This window comes from Salmo salar, chromosome ssa06 (genome assembly GCF_905237065.1).
Source record: "Salmo salar chromosome ssa06, Ssal_v3.1, whole genome shotgun sequence".
Taxonomy (NCBI): Eukaryota; Metazoa; Chordata; class Actinopteri; order Salmoniformes; family Salmonidae; genus Salmo; species Salmo salar.
The window spans coordinates 15525915-15541971 of NC_059447.1; the positions used below are offsets into that span (position 1 = coordinate 15525915).

A 16057-nucleotide genomic window follows, 5' to 3' on the forward strand; every position below is an offset into this window, starting at 1 on the left:
TCTGCTTTACATTGAAATAACCTTGAACCATCCTGAACAAGTTCGCAGCTCTGCAGATTCGGTGTGATATCTTTGATACAAATAGGCTGAAAAAAAAACAAGACATTTTAATCAACATAATGCAACATTAAGCGAATTATGAGAAAGTTCATTGATGTTCAAGACTTGTGGCTGTTTGAGATTAATTTCCCCAAAATGTGGATTTTGAAAATAACAATTTATGACTATAAACTGACATTCTAATATGTCCTTTTGATTTATTGTTTTCTTCTAATCAGTCCAAACTTGACTGTATAATGAGGCTGTAGGCTACTTGGTGGTGCGCTGGTGCTGAATGGACAGCTCCTTCATGATGATCCAGTTTCAGGGTGTCAAAACTGTTTGAAATATAGTCTACCAAAAAAACTAAACATAATTGGACTACTTTTGATTATTCTTGTTGTCTGTGCCCGGTGAAATGTAACTTTTACGCACCTTTAAGCACTTTTACGCACCACAGGAAGTGCCTGTTTCCAATGCGCATTGCTCAATTGAACATCAGTAATATAAAATATAGCCTCTTACCATAGATTTAAGGACCGAATTCAGTCGACTGCTCGGTCCCGAGAGGATGCTGTTCACCGTAGATTCTCCGCTGTCCGCCACTGAATTGGTCTCGGACCTCCTAACATATGGTGATCTCCGGATCCCGGACAGCAAACCCGAAGCTCTGCCCACAGAGTAGTAGCTTGGGCCGGAAACTTGCTTGTACCACGCTTCGGTTGGGTTGCAAGAAACCAGCATGGAAATAGCTACAATTACTAAAGCAAGTTTAACGGACCTCTCCATGTCGAACACTGTGTGAAGTTCTCGTTCTTGCGCTCCTTTAACTTTCTCCCTATAACTTCACCTCGATGAGAACTTGGTATATGTTTTTTCCCTACTGTCCTCTCTTATATAGTGACCTCGTGATCGTATTTAATTTTCGTCAACTAGGCTACGATAGAGTGGGTGATTCATATTCCGCTTGATCGAATCGTGTGTGGATTGATCCGTTTTACGCGTTGGAGAGCCAGGGACGTAGGCTTGTGGAGTCTGAAGGGTGGTATGGTGTCAGACATGATCTGACGTTTAATTTAGATTCAGCGAATGTATCAGTTCATAAAACTGCTGAAGGGTAGTAACGTCAGGTTCTGCACACATCAAAGCACACTTTAATTTTCTGATTATTTACAAGGTTTACAATTCACAATGTTGCTCAAGTTTCCTATATATTTATTAATATGTTATGTTTTTATGTTATTGGAAACCCACTGTGAAGTTTAGCATATAGCCTACCTAGCCTACGGTAAACATTTTTTAAAAAGGATTTCTCTGAGTTTTTTCAATTATAGTATAAACTATTCTCTGTTTTGTCTAATATTCATTTTTGGTTTCACAAATGTATGGCGCATGTTCATATAGTTGGTTTATTCTATAAATCTTCTGTGTGGAATAACGCATAGATTTGGGTATAATTTACTTCCGGAAATGTGAGTCATACACAGTAGTCTGCCACCATGTGGACAATGTACAACATCACACACAATCACTTCAGTGTAACAATATTCTCCTTATTTGGTCTGGACACCAGCAGAAGTTGTGATTGGCAGGCCTACTTGTTTTGCCCTGAGCAGAGGGTACAATCTGGGTCACGCGCCCTGGCTAACATACAGTATAAATGGAAATGACTTACAGTACCTTCAGAAAGTATTCACACCCCTTGACTTTTTCCACATTTTGTTGTGTTAAATTGACTGAGATTTTGTGTCACTAGCCTACACACAATACCCCATCATATCAAAGTTAATTACAAATTCATTACAAATGAAAAACTCAAATGTCCTGTTTCAATAAGTATTCAACCCCTTTGTTATGGCAAGCCTAAATACATTCAGGAGTAAAAAATTGTCTCAAGTTGCATGGACTCACTCTGCAATAATTTTTAACATGATTTTTTAATGACTGTACCCCACACATACAATTATCTGTAAGGTCCCTTAGTTGAGCAGTGAATTTCAAACAGATTCAACCACAAAGACAAGCAAGGTTTTCCAATGCCTCCCAGAGAAGGGCACAACAAAGAAGCAGACATTGAATATCCCTTTGAGCATGGGGAAGTTATTAATTACACTTTGGATGGTGTATCAATACACCCAGTCACTACAAAGATACAGGCGTCCTTCCTAACTAAGTTGCCGGAGAGGAAGGAAAACATTCAGGGATTTCACCATGAGGCCAATGGTGACTTTAAAAAAGTTACAGAGTTCAATGTCTGTGATAGGAGAAAACTGAGGATGGATCAACAACATTGTACTTACTCCACAATACTAACCTAAATGACAAGAGTGAAAAGAAGGATGTCTGTACATAATACAAATATTCTAAATCATGCATCCTGTTTGCAATAATGCACTAAAATAAAACTGCAACAAATGTGACAAAGAAATTGACTTTATATCCTGCATACAAAATGTAATGTTTGGGACAAATCCAATACAACACATCACTGAGTACCACTCTTCATATTCAAGCATACTGGTGGCTGCATCATGTTATGGATATGTTTGTCATCGGCAAGGACTAGGGATTTTTTAGGATAGAAAGAACCAGAATAGAGCTAAGCAGAGGCAAAATCCTAGAGGAAAACCTAGATTAGTCTGCTTTCCAACAGACACTGGGAGACAAATTCACCTTTCAGCAGGACAACAACCTAAAACACAAGGCCAAAGATACACTGTTATTGCTTACCAAGACAACATTGAATGTTCCTGAGTGGCCTAGTTACAGTTTTGACTTAAATCGTCTTGAAAATCTATGACAAGACTTGAAAACTGCTGTCTAGCAATGATCAACAACCAACTTGACAGAGCTTGAAGAATTTTAAAAAGAATAATGTGCAAATATTGTGCAATACAGGTGTGCAAAACTCTTAGAGACTTACCCAGAAAGACTCACAGCTGTAGGTGATTCTAACATGTATTGACTCAGGGGTGTGAATACTTATGTAAATTAGATATTTCTGTATTATATTACAATGAATTAGCAACAATTTCTAAAAACATGTTTTCAATTGGTCATTATAGGGTGTTGTGTGTAGATGGGTGACAAAAAAAATCGATTTAATCGATTTTGAATTCAAGCTGTAACAAAACAAAATGTGGAATAAGTCAAGGGCTATGAATACTTTCTGAAGGCGCTGTAGGTGGCACGTTGTGCCTGTGGTAAAATGACCTGATTTGGTTGCGGCGAGTGTCTCTGATGTCAACAGGTGACTCTCACTCAGCTCATTAGCTAGCTGATACACCCAGACTTTTTGTCTTTTGATGACACTTGCAAAGACAGTTTGCCTTTTTGCAGCGCAGCTCCTGATGAGTAACTCCAAGCCCGTACATGAATTGACACAAAACGTCTGTGTTTTAAACTAGAGGACTGAGGTTCACTCTGCATTTTTGACTGCTGTATTAAGAACTCTGACACAAGTGAAGGACCTTAGAGAGATTGCTGTTTGGCTACAAAGATGAGTGTTGGGCTGACACAACCCATCTGTATGGAAATGGCTCTGTCTCTACTCATTTTGCCTGGTAAGAACAACGAAGGAAATTAGAAATATAACACTAGGAAGTCATTTATTATATGTATCATGTATAATTAGTGGTATACAATGTATTGTGTCATTTTGGAGTCACTTTTATTGTAAATAAGAATATAATATGTTTCTAAACACGTCTACATTAATGTGGATGCTACCATGATTACGGATAGTCCTGAAAGAATCGTGAGTAATGATGAGTGAGACCGTTACAGACGCATAAAAATCATACCCCAAAATGCTAACCTTCCCGGTTCTTGTAAGGGTTAGCATGTCTTGGGGGTATGATATTTGTGCACTTGTAACTTTCTCACTCATCATTATTCACAATTCATTCAGGACTATCCATATCATGGTAGTATCCATATTTATGTAGAAGTGTTCAGAAACATATTCTATTCTTATTTACAATAAAAGTGTAAATAAGAAGAGGTCACTCCAAAATGACACAATATTGCACTTTAAGTTCATTTGTCCAAATACTTGACACCTTAAAATGTGGGGACTAGATACATGAAGTGCATTCATTTCTAAATTGTAAAAAATATATATGAAAATACCTTCAAATAAAAGGTGACATTCTGTACTATCACCTCACATAAAACATTTTATCTCAAACCCAAATGCTTGAGTATAGAGATTCACTGTCTAAATACAGTGCCTTGAAAAGGTATTCATACCCCTTGGATTTGTATTACAATGCGGGATTAACATTTATTTAATTAATTTTTTTTGTCAACAATCTAAACAGAATAACATGTAATGTCAAAGTGGAATTTTTTAAATTTTGTTTTTTCATTTAAATTAAAATTAAAAAGTAAAATATAGTTGTTGCATAAGTGTTAATCTCCGTGAGTCAATACATGTTATGAACACATTTGACAGCAATTACAACTATGTGTCTTCTTGGGTAAGTCTCTCAGAGCTTTAGCCACCTGGATTGTGAAATATTAGCCCATTATTATTTTCTTAATTCTTCAAGTTCTGTAACTGTCACCAATTTGGTGGTAACATCCCATGGTAATATCCCTGAAAAGTTTCCTTCCTGTCCTGCAGCTCAGTTCAGAAGGACGACTCTATCTTTGTTGTGTCTGGGTGGTTTATTACATCATCCACAGCATAATGATTAACTTTACCATGCTTAAAGATATATTCAATATCTGACTTATTGTAACCCATCTACCAATCACTGTCCTTCTTTATGAAGTTATCCAAAAGCTCCCTGGTCTTTGTAGTTGAATCTGCGCTTGAAATTCAATACTTGACTGAGGGATCTTACAGATGTTGTATGTACGGGGTACAGAGGAAGGGTTAGTCATTCAAAAGTCATGTCAATCTCTATTATTTCACATAGAGAAAGTCCATGTAACCAGTGGTGTAAAGCACTTAAGTAAAAATACTTTAAAGTACTACTTAAGTCGATTTTGGGGTATCTGTACTTTACTATTTATGTTTTTGCCAACTTTTAATTTTACTTCACTACATTCCTACAGAAAATAATGTATTTTTTACTTCATATATTTTCCTTGATACCCAAAAGCACTCATTACATTTTGACAGGAAAATGGTCCAATTAACACACTTATCAAGAGAACATCCCTGGTCATCCATACTGCCTCTGATCTGGCGGACTCACTAAACACAAATGCTTCGTTTGTAAATTGGGAGTGTTGGGAGTGTTCACCTGGCTATCCGGCAATAAATAAAACAAAGAAAATGGTGCCGTCTGGTTTGCTTAATATAAGGAATTTTAAATGATTTATAATTTTACTTTTGATACATTTTAACAATTCCATTTACTTTTGATACTTAAGTATATTTAAAACCAAATACTTTTAGACTTTTTCTCAAGTAGTAATTTACTGGGTGACTTTCACTTTTACTTGAGTAATTTTCTATTATGGTATCTTTACTTTTACTCAAGTATGACAATTGAGTACTTTTTCCACCACTGGATGTAACTTATGTGATTTGTTAAGCCAAATCTTACTCCTGAACTCATGTAGGCTTGCCTAAACAAATGGTCTGAATACTTATGCAATGACTATATTTTAGTTGTGACATTTTTATTAATCTTAAAAAATATATAGAATTTTTCTTCCACTTTGACATCAGAGCATTTTGAGTAGATTGTTGACAAAAAAAAGACAAATACATTTTATACCACTTTGTAACACAATAAAATGTTAAGCAATTCAAGGGGTATGGATAATTTAGCAAGGCACTGTAAATACATAGGGTAGGTGAGTGTAAATCAATAAAACATTTGCTTTTGTTTTAGGGGTTTTGTGCACCAACTGGCTTGTGGTATATCAAGATGTCTGTGCAGTAAGAGGCTCTTCTGTTGTCATTTTCTGCACATATCACTATCCTGAGATGGTTGTTAACAAGAACCTTACAGTGGAAAAAGTTATGTGGAGTCAAGGGAGGAAACAGTTTTTTGATGGCCCTTTCATCATTGATAGTAATAGTAGAACTCATACCGGCACCAAATTTGAGTATGTTGGTAACAAAGTTCATAATTGTTCTTTGCAAATCCACCAAGTAGAGCAGAGAGACAGTGGAGAATATGCATTCAGATTTGAAACTAATAACGGCGGCAAGTGGACGGGAAGTAATGGTGCAAAAGTGAATATTTCTGGTAAGTCTGTTTTCCTTCATTTGCTGCAAACGTGAAATGGGCTTAGCTCACTATTGCGTTGTCTATAGATTAGGACATTTACCGTTTTTTCCCCTTCACTTTTAGAGTTGATCATTTCGATGACAACACCCAAAGTACACGAACCAATAAAAGAAGGGGATTGTGTGAATCTGACCTGTATGAACAACTGTTCATCTGCAGTTATGTGGTTCAGGAATGGAAAACCCCTGCAAGAGGAGTCCTCAACTCTTTACCTCTGTGACATTTCCTTTCAAGACTCTGGAAACTACTCATGTTCACCAAAGCATTACAATAGACCACTTTCTGAGGTTATCGGGGTCAACGTTGAATGTGAGTAAAGGAAGGTTTTATCAACAAGTAACACTGTTTTCTAAAAAGCCACTGATGGAAGATAACAACTAGATGATGTGGTCTGATCTCTTTCAGATGGCCCTAGGAATCCCTCAGTCTCAGTCTGGCCGTCATCTGAAGTATTGGAGGGTAGTGATGTTACTTTGACCTGCAGCAGCAATGCTAACCCAACATTGAACTACACTTGGTTTAAAATAGATGGAGAGAGTTGTCTGGAAATGGTATCTCAGGCTGAGCTACAGTTTAATGTTACTCACACTGGTAATAGTGGGAAATACTTCTGTGTCGTCAGCAATAAGCATGGAAGACAGAATTCCACTATTCTATCTCTGAAAGTCAAAGGTAAGTACAATAACATTTTGTAAAACCACAACATGGGTTATAAAGAGTAACAATTCTAGCAATCAGAAATCTGAACAACTTAAATGCAAAAACAAACACACTTGTCTTTTCCTAATAGCACTGACTTTGCTTATAACTTCTTTATTGAGGAAAAATGTGTTTACTATGACTGTGATATGTGGTTGTCTCACCTAGATATCTTAAGATGAATGCACTGATTGTAAGTCACTTTGGATAAGAGCGTCTGCTACATGACTTAAATGTAATTTAAATGATAACGCTTTTGTGTTAATATGCAGATCATGCAAAGGGGATGGCAGCTGTGACACTCACAATACTTGTTGCAGTTCTTGCTGTAGTGCCAATGATTGTCATTTTGCCGATGGTCGCTTGGCATCTTGTTGCTCACAGGTAGGTTTAAACCACTATTTCCTCAAACAAATATTTTTAGCTCATTTACTTTGCATTCTAAATTTGTCATAATCATGCTGCATATTTCTGTGTCCTCAGGAAAAAGACTACAGCACCAAAATCAGACACAGAAGAGAACACACAGGTGACAATATGTTTTAAACTATTTGTTACCAACTATTTGTTACCAGCGATTGGATACTAGCCTTGTGTTTCAGCTATTTGTTACCAGCTATTTGTTCCAGCTATTTGTTTTGGGCTATACACGTCATATATGTGCTTTTGTGTTGCAACCACACAATAATTATTCCGTTCTTATCATCATATTAATTGTGATGATGATAGTCATGCAGGGTCAATGTTTGAACCCAATGCATTTGCAGCACAGTGTGGCACAGCTATCACATGTACAGAACAACATGCAAGCAGTCACTATTTATGCTACAGCCATCAGCATGCCTATAGTCTTCACCACAAAAACACCCACAACGCTCATGGTGAGAGAGATGCAAGCAGAAAATCCTGCAACCAGCATAGATCGTAATTGTATATGTCTATGTGTGGGTAGGAGCAAGTGTACTGGCTGATTCACAGAGGAAATTGATGTGAAAGTGTGATCATTTACATAAGGAAGTGGAAATATTGTAGCTTAACTTTGTCTGCCCAGATTTTTTTTTAAACTATTGTGCAGAAAGTTCTGCTGTTCACAAATGCATTGCCAGTATTTTCTCTGTCTCTATCTCACTGTGTCTAGACCACAGAAGCGCATGTAACCAGCCCCACGTCAGACTGTAGCCTGACAGAAGAGCGGAGAGAGGAGGATCCATCTCAACAGGATGAAGTCATCTATGCAACAGTGCACAACAACACCAAGCAAAAGGCAAACATGTAAGTAATTGATTAAACAATCCACAAATCAATGGGTGATGTTACCTTAACCAACTGCACTATGTTTGTGTTCACGTCCTCTGTAAGACAACAGCAGGACGAGGAAGCTACGCCCATCTACAGCTCTATATGGTAAGAATGCTACTTTAAAAAAATACACTTAATATGACAATTTTCTTTAGATTTTCTTGTGATAACCAATAACAATATGTGTGTTTCTGTTTCCACATGTTCAGGGAGCAACAAGCCAAGGAGGATCTCTACAGTGTAGTATCCAGGTACCAACCTGTTCTATCCTCTCTGCAACAAGGACAATTACCGTCGCAATGTCAGTCCTGAGTATAAATTTAATGTTGTTTTTGCCAACAACACTTCTTCATATTCTAATGGTCTACAGCCATGTTTTTAGACCTAGTATAAACCAGTCTTTAGCAACAATGATTTGTATAATAGCAATTATTATGTAAAAGATAACGATAACAACAATAGAATTCCACAACCATGATAATTACTGTGTTCTTGTTTGTAGGCCCACTCCTAGGGGGAAACAGGCCCAGGATGACCCAGTCATTTACAGCGCTGGGATCAGGTAACACATCTCAACTAAGACTTTGTCACTTTGGCTGCATTTAGACAAGCAGCCCAAATTCTGTATTTTTTTCACTAATTGGTCTTTTTACCAATCAGATCAGCTCTGAAAAAGATCTGATGTTAAAAGATCAGAATTGGGCTGCCTGTCTAAGCGTAGCCTTTATTGCCTTGATGTTTTAAAATACAACAAACATTATGATCATGCAGTACTATTACCGTAAACATAAGGCAGATCATTTCAGAAGTAAAAAATAATCTATGTTTTACAGTGTACATTGACCCATTCAAACTTTCTTTGAGCTTTCTTAAGACTTTATTTTGGTTTCAGGCAGTAGTTGAGATGTTGTCTGGCTAACGAAACTCCTTGCTCTGAACAAACGCTATGCCACACCCACGGATGTTAGTGTCTTCTGGATCTGAGTACCTTCCTGACAATTTCTAGAATGCAAACACATTCTAACCGCTCTGATTGGTCCCAGAAACCGATGGTTTGGGCCAGAGCCAGAACACACGTGGATAAAGCGCATAGATAGAGGACTCATCTTTTTATCTGTGACAGCATGTGCAGCACCATTGAGGCTATCTTCATTTTGAAGTAGTCAATTTTCTTCTTCAGGTTGGCTGATCCCTCCTGATGAACCGGTTGGACATGACTCCAATATGGCCACCAGGAGGGATCAGCCAATAAATGTTGGAAGTCCCACCCAGTTGATTACATTAAAATGGTGGAAGCCTTCAATGGCGCTTTGAAAATTCTTCATTGGCTTTGATACTCTGATTGGTTAGAGATGATCCAATTGCTGATGACCTCATTTTCGTGGTATCCAATTGTTAGTAGTTACTGTCTTGTCTCATCGCTACAACTCCTGCACGGACTCCCTCTCCCGAGTCTGTGCTTCTTAACACAGCGTGCATCCAACCCGGAAGCCAGACGCACCAATGTGTCGGAGGAAACACCGTACATCTAGCGACCTGGTCAGTGCGCACTGCGCCCGGCCCGCCACAGGAGTCGCTAGTGCCGGCCAAACCGGCCGCGGCCGGCTGCGACAGAGCCTGGGCTCGAACCCAGAGTCTCTGGTGGCACAGTGCCTTAGAGCACTGCGCCACCCGAGAGGCCCATTTGATGACCTCATTTTGACGTCACCACAAACAACTTCAACGCTGTCAGTCTGACTGAAATACATAGCAAACAGAACGGCTGAAGATTTCAGTTACCTTGAGTCGTCAGGCAAGTTGAGATGGTGAACCTCACACAATGGACCCTGAGGATCTATTAGACTCCACTAGAGGTCAGAACAGAGCCTCTGCATGATGAATGAACTCACAGCTGTGAACAGAGGAAGAGATTATGATATCTGCAGTACACCTGAGACAATGCAGATGGCCACCTTGGATATCTGCAGTCCACTCATGTAGTCTTAATTCCATAAGAATAAAGACGCCAATATTTTGATACATTGTTTATTTTTGTTTTACGTTTTAAATGTATTTCACTTAGTCATATGCATCTGGCAATGCATTTTACTTCCTTTAATTTTAAAACTCTTTCCTGCAGTCAAACGACCAAAAGCACTCTCATAGGTAGAATGTTCATATTTTTTATAATTTCATAACTAATAAACATTATATCCGGTGTTCTATTTAAAGATGGTTTGGTTATATTTCAGTCTTCTATAATGTATATAAAGTGTAATATTGGGATGCAAAATGGAATAACTCTATATCTGACATGGTACAGGTGTCTTCTTTTTTAAGCCCATAACCATGTGTGACATATATACTTCTGTTTCAAAGTAGATTTATTAAGACTACCAAGAAACACTGTGACCCTGATTTAGCCCACTGCAGAAAAAAGTACTTTAACTTAATTGTATGTACTTTATAGCTATCCTTAACCATTATACTTTACAGTCTTAAGTAAACATTTAAATAAAAACATGAAGCGTATCAATCTAATTTATTTAGGTTGTATTTGTTTATGCAAATTCAGACTAATCCATCACCTTTCCATGTGCACTCCTTCTGTGACCTACAGGGGATGACATACAAACTCTCCTCTGAAACCCTCTTAAATGACAGATTTCCTCTTAGAAATAGATCTAGATCCATCACAGAACATAGACTTGAATGGGAATGTTCGTTCTAATTATTCCACTTCTAGGACTACTCCATTTTCTGAGCTGAAGCATCACCATGGCATAGCCCCTTGACCCATGACCTCATCATCTGAAGGTCATTCTGCTCTCCAGCTCCCTGAGCGTGATGGCTGGGTGCAGGGGATAGAACGGCACCTTCTCAAACCTGCGGAAGAGCTTGACCCTTTCTTCAGCCTTGCAGTAGTGTTCTCCTGAGTGTCTGGCTCATCCCCTTTTTCTCGTTCTACCTCCCTCTTTACTTTTTGATACCTCTTTTCTTTCTCTGTCTCTCTTTTCTGGACGTACTCTTGTCTTTTTCAACTCTCTCTTTTCTTGAACCACCTTGCTCTCTTCCTTCTTGCATCCATAGACACCATTCCCCACTTCCTGCTGTCCCATCTCTTCCTTCTGAGGGCCTCGAATTTACCTCCTACCTCTTACAGTCCACCTACTTCCTCTTGGCGAACGCTGCTGCAAAAGCCTTTCCAATTGCTTCTCCTGCCCCATCTTTCACCTGTCCCTCGTCCTCCTCCTCTTCCCCCACCCAGGATCCTGTAACGGTCCTCAGAGCTGGTACAAGTGACGATGCTTACAGCCCAGTGGCTATTGTTGTCCTCTGGAGGGTTGATATCCCAGTAGTGCTGTCCCCTGGTGAGACAGAGAGATTTTTACCTTGAAGCCCATCTCAGTGTTGAGCTGGTAGTCCTTTCAGGCCGGCACGCCTGTTTTACAGCTAATTTCCTGCAATTCCACCAATTCTACACAGGTGTAGAGAAATGTTAGCAGTTTTTTTTAGAGTGAGAATGACTAACAAATCAATGGGGGCCCCCTAGTAGATAATTCAACCATGATAACAAGTTTAGATAGCTGGCCGCTAAACAAACTTAGCAATGTAAAGAATGTTAGCTGACATGGGCTAATCGACTATCTGTGACTGACATAAGAGTAGAACTGCTGATGCACAAACTAATTTCGTAATTGAGCCTTGTGTAGTCTACTATTCCAACTCACAGAAAGTTGCCAGTCTCACATTCTGAAAAAATATATAAAATGCAAAGGTTTGGAATGGACTTGACTCAACATTATGACTCATGACCTTATGCTGAAGCAAGGACAGATGATATTTTCAATTGGGTACAAGACACTTCTGTCTGTCACGTTCTGAATATTATGCCCTGTTGATTGTGCCCGTTTTCCCTTGCATACATGAGTAATGGAGGTGGTTTGGTGAACTACGCTCTCGTGATGACCTTGCCTAAGACCAGGACCTGTATTCATAAAGCGCCTCAGAGGAGTGCTGATCTACAATCCATATAGTCTTACTCATTATGATCCAAGATAAAACTGATCCTAGACCAGCACTAACACTCTAACGTGCTTTATAAATACCGGCCCTGAAGATGAATGCCTAGGATTTAGTTCGAACCCCAGTCAATAACACATGCTTACCTGTGTCCTCGTGACACTACAGGATGGCATCTAGCTGGACCACCAAGCCTCCATTCAAGACGAGCAGATTGGATGCCATCTTCTCCACTGCTCAGCTATCCAGCTGAATGTCAGGGCAAAGAACCTCTTCTTTTGATAACTCATCAAGTGGTTATGAGGGGAACACAAAGCTAGGTCAGCAATTATGTTACCAAACTTTGCATCTCCACTGTTCTTAAAGTAAACGTGTTTTTGTAAAATATTCAGTAGAAATTGTTAAAAGTAGTCCTTGTGCATGCAATTGTACGGTTTGTTTAACTTTGTTTAACTTCATTTCAATCATTGGTTTCTGCTTGACAAATATTTTAAAGTGAAAAATATGAGTCTCAGCATCACTCTGTTACCATAGAATTGCCCACAATTAAGATGCAATGTTCCGTTACCCTTCAGATTTCCATACTAGTAATAGGTGTATTAATAAATCAATGTCTATTCGTTGCAAATACTCCTCTTCACTTCCCATCATTGCCAACCCTCAGTTGACGAGTAGCCAAGCTGTATTCTAGACTTACTGTAATATGATGCCAGCATTGTGCAACGTTCTCACTTTAGAGCCTGCTCTGGCCACTTGGCTGGAGGTACAGCAGTAGTAGTAGCCTACTAGGGTGGTGTAGAGACAGCTGAGTCACAGTGATTGTAGAGAAAACGTCTGGGGGAGCCGTACACAGAGTACCCCCATCCACTTTGAGTGTATGGGGAAATCCCTGGGCTAGAAACCTGATCTGTGAGATCCGCTGTCATAAGTGGATGCTGCTCAGTGTTCACCCTCGCCATTACAGTAGAGGAGGACTTGTGCCTCAAAAATACATTGTTATTATAATGTTCATGCAATTAAGTCAGATATCATATTACCTTGAATCTCATTCATGTTGACTCAATTGAGCATTAGGGGGAAATGGTGTTGCTTCAGTCAAAACATTTGCAATGGTTCAGTTATCCCTGCCAAATCCTATGATTAAATAATTGCAGACAAAAAAAGCATATGTTCAAAGGTGGTTAAAGTATTGCACATTTAACTTGGCATGCAAGTTGCTGCCAAATAACCAGAAAAGTTTGTTTTAATGTGCACGGGGCCCAAACACTGAGCAGCTGCTATCAGTTCTTGATTAATCAATGAACCTTTATTAATTTACTTGGGGGAAAGAAGATTGGCAAAACATGATATGACCTTTACAGTTGGACAGTTTAAGGGCAAGAACATGCCATGTCATTCGGAAAACCCCCACCATGTAGCTGCCACCGCTTGCAATGCATGTGATAAATTGGGAACTCACTGAATATAATAGTTGGACAGTGTACACGGATTAGCTTGTTGACGCCCATTTCTCACAAAACGAAAGTGCAATTTTACTTCACCCATTTTGTGGAATGGTAAAACAACAGACCCTCGTGTGATTAACACAGGTAAATGTATACAGTAGCAAAGCTATTTTCAATTATCTACCGTTAGCTAACTTTAGCGCTGAGGTAGCCTTTTCGCTCCGGGAGACCTGTCCACATTCCCGGAGCGAAGAGACTAGCACTTAGGTCAGATGGTGTGGACGGCTATGCCGGGCAACTCAATATGACTAGCTAGCTAGGTCACAGTGTATACGTAGCTAGTAGTAGCAGCTAACAACTGTGTGGGCTATTTACCAAACTAGTTAGATGGCAACTGCTTGAATCGAGGCAGTGCAGGGTTGGTGTCATGTCATAATTATCTACATGTCAGATAGCAATACAGAACAAACTGCTGTACGTTGTCATGGCATTCATTTGCAATCGTTTATATGGGAGATAGCGGCTAACTAGCTAAAAAGCCCGGCCACAGATGAATATTAACATATAGCTAGCTATCTGGGTACCAGTCGTTTCAGCTAACATTCCACTCTTTGTCGAGTGGATTGTAGCAATAGCTGAACAGAGAAGTGCCAGGCTAGCTAGAAAGCTTGTTATTGATAATGTCAGTGCATTTCATTGTCATTTCCGAGGAGCTTTTGCATTCGTCAATTGTAATAAAATTGTCTAGTTAATTATCCAGGCACTAGGCTGTTGTGTAGTTCTCTAGAAACGAAAGAGGAAGTGGCTATCGCGAGGGTAGCAGAGTTTGCGCATTCAGGAACACCAACACTGTACTGACAACTTTCAGCTTTTCCCAAGGTAATCAGGAGCTAGCTAGGTTGTTGGGAAATATTTAGCAATTTTCTACTTGGTCTGCAATGTTATATATTATAATTACTTGGATAAAAATATTTAGGAAGGAAAAGCAATTTCTAGGTAAATCATGCAGATTGCATTAGCTAGCTAACTAACTTAACTACATGAAAAAATATGTTTGTGGGTAGAGCCATAACGTTAACAGTAGCTATAGCCTGGACTGATGATGATAACTTACTGTATGTATGGATTTGATTTGGGGCAGTTAATATAGTCTGCCACAAAACAGATCCTAGAATATATTTGACTGGCTTTAGTTTAAGGAAGTGGCTATACCTTTAGCTGGCTAGTTGTTTCTCACATTACATTGAAATTCAAGAACGTTTAAGTGAAAGTGAGATATTTGGTCCCGAGCGCTGTCATACAGATGCAAACAGTGTTCCCTCTGAAATACAGACGCCATTGAAACTTCAAGATGAAGTGCACAGGTTGTGGCCATGTTGCGTTTGAGAAAACTGCTAGATTCTGCAGCCAGTGTGGCCATCAGCTATCTGCACAACCACTCACCAAGGAGCCTGGTCAGTACTGCTCTGTAATGTTACGTCATATAAATACATTTTCTTACTTTTTTACTTGAAGAAAGTAAATGGGTTTTTGTAAAAATGTCTGTGGAAATTGTTAAAAGTAGTCCTTGTGCATAGAGTTGTATGGGTTGTTTTACTTTGCAATCATTGGTTTTTGTTTGACATATATTTTAAAGTTGAATATCTGTCTCATTGTCACTCAGTTACTGTGGAATTGCCTGTATACAGTCATCATTAAAAAAAAACTCAGACCCTCCTGTCATGTAATCAAACTTGTCTGTACGTGAGTAAAATAACTACTAACTGTGTATCTTTATGAAGGCACGTTTATTGCTAACTTCACATTGCAAGCCACATGAGAGAGGGATGCTTTCCTCATGAACCCCTACATTCCCACAGGCCCTCATTAACAGTATGCAAATAATGCGACACCTCCATCAAAATATGATTTATTTTACAACTGTAATGGTGAATGAAGAAAGAGGGGATATATACATACACACACACACACACAGTTGAAGTCGTAAGTTTACATACACCTTAGCCAAATACATTTAAACTCAGTTTTTCACAATTCCTGCCATTTAATCCTAGTAAAAATTCTCTGTCTTAGGTCAGTTAGAATCACCACTTTATTTTAAATAATGTGAAATGTCAGAATAATAGTAGAGAGAATGATTTATTTCAGCTTTTATTTCTTTCATTACATTCCCAGTGGGTCAGAAGTTTACATACACTCAATTAGTATTTGGTAGCATTGCCTTTACATTGTTTAACTTGGGTCAAATGTTTTTGGTAGCCTTCCACAAGCTTCCCACAATAAGTTAAGTGAGTTTTGGCCCACTCCTCCTGACAGAGC

General features: G+C 38.9%; 2 protein-coding genes across 7 annotated transcripts in view; both read left to right on the top strand.

The window, feature by feature from the left end:
- The first annotated feature begins 3244 nt into the window (after window positions 1-3244).
- LOC106606439 (sialoadhesin) lies at window positions 3245-13338 on the top strand. Of its 4 annotated transcripts, none has more exons than XM_045719848.1 (11): window positions 3245-3602; window positions 5892-6251; window positions 6357-6602; window positions 6699-6965; window positions 7265-7376; window positions 7476-7521; window positions 8131-8264; window positions 8352-8396; window positions 8501-8592; window positions 8794-8853; window positions 12462-13338. In XM_045719848.1, exons 1-11 carry the CDS (start codon window positions 3539-3541, stop codon window positions 12611-12613), a joined length of 1578 nt encoding a protein of 525 aa, XP_045575804.1. In that variant the 5' UTR covers window positions 3245-3538; the 3' UTR covers window positions 12614-13338. The 4 variants fall into 4 exon arrangements, with proteins under 4 accessions (XP_045575804.1, XP_045575805.1, XP_045575806.1 ...); XM_045719849.1 differs by having other exon boundaries at window positions 3246-3602; window positions 8501-8542; XM_045719850.1 differs by lacking the exon at window positions 12462-13338 and adding an exon at window positions 9184-10802 and having other exon boundaries at window positions 3247-3602.
- Window positions 13339-13727: 389 nt separating this feature from the next.
- LOC106606438 (E3 ubiquitin-protein ligase rnf213-alpha) overlaps window positions 13728-16057 on the top strand; it is a 77953-nt gene continuing 75623 nt past the window's right edge. The window contains exons 1-2 of one of the 3 annotated variants that reach the window (XM_014202643.2): window positions 13728-13882; window positions 15071-15192. In XM_014202643.2, the coding sequence (XP_014058118.2) occupies window positions 15090-15192 (103 nt within the window). In that variant the 5' untranslated portion in view covers window positions 13728-13882; window positions 15071-15089. Of the gene's footprint in view, window positions 13883-13985; window positions 14618-15070; window positions 15193-16057 lie in introns of those variants that run through there. The other 2 variants (XM_014202644.2, XM_014202647.2) reach the window with 2 other exon arrangements.

Bases quoted from the DNA above. Each gene is read 5' to 3' on its own strand.
- LOC106606439 (XM_045719848.1), top strand. From the start codon at position 3,539: ATGAGTGTTGGGCTGACACAACCCATCTGTATGGAAATGGCTCTGTCT. The intron at 3,603-5,891 runs GTAAGAACAACG...CTTTTGTTTTAG, and splicing joins GTCTCTACTCATTTTGCCTG to GGGTTTTGTGCACCAACTGG. The intron at 6,603-6,698 runs GTGAGTAAAGGA...GATCTCTTTCAG, and splicing joins TATCGGGGTCAACGTTGAAT to ATGGCCCTAGGAATCCCTCA.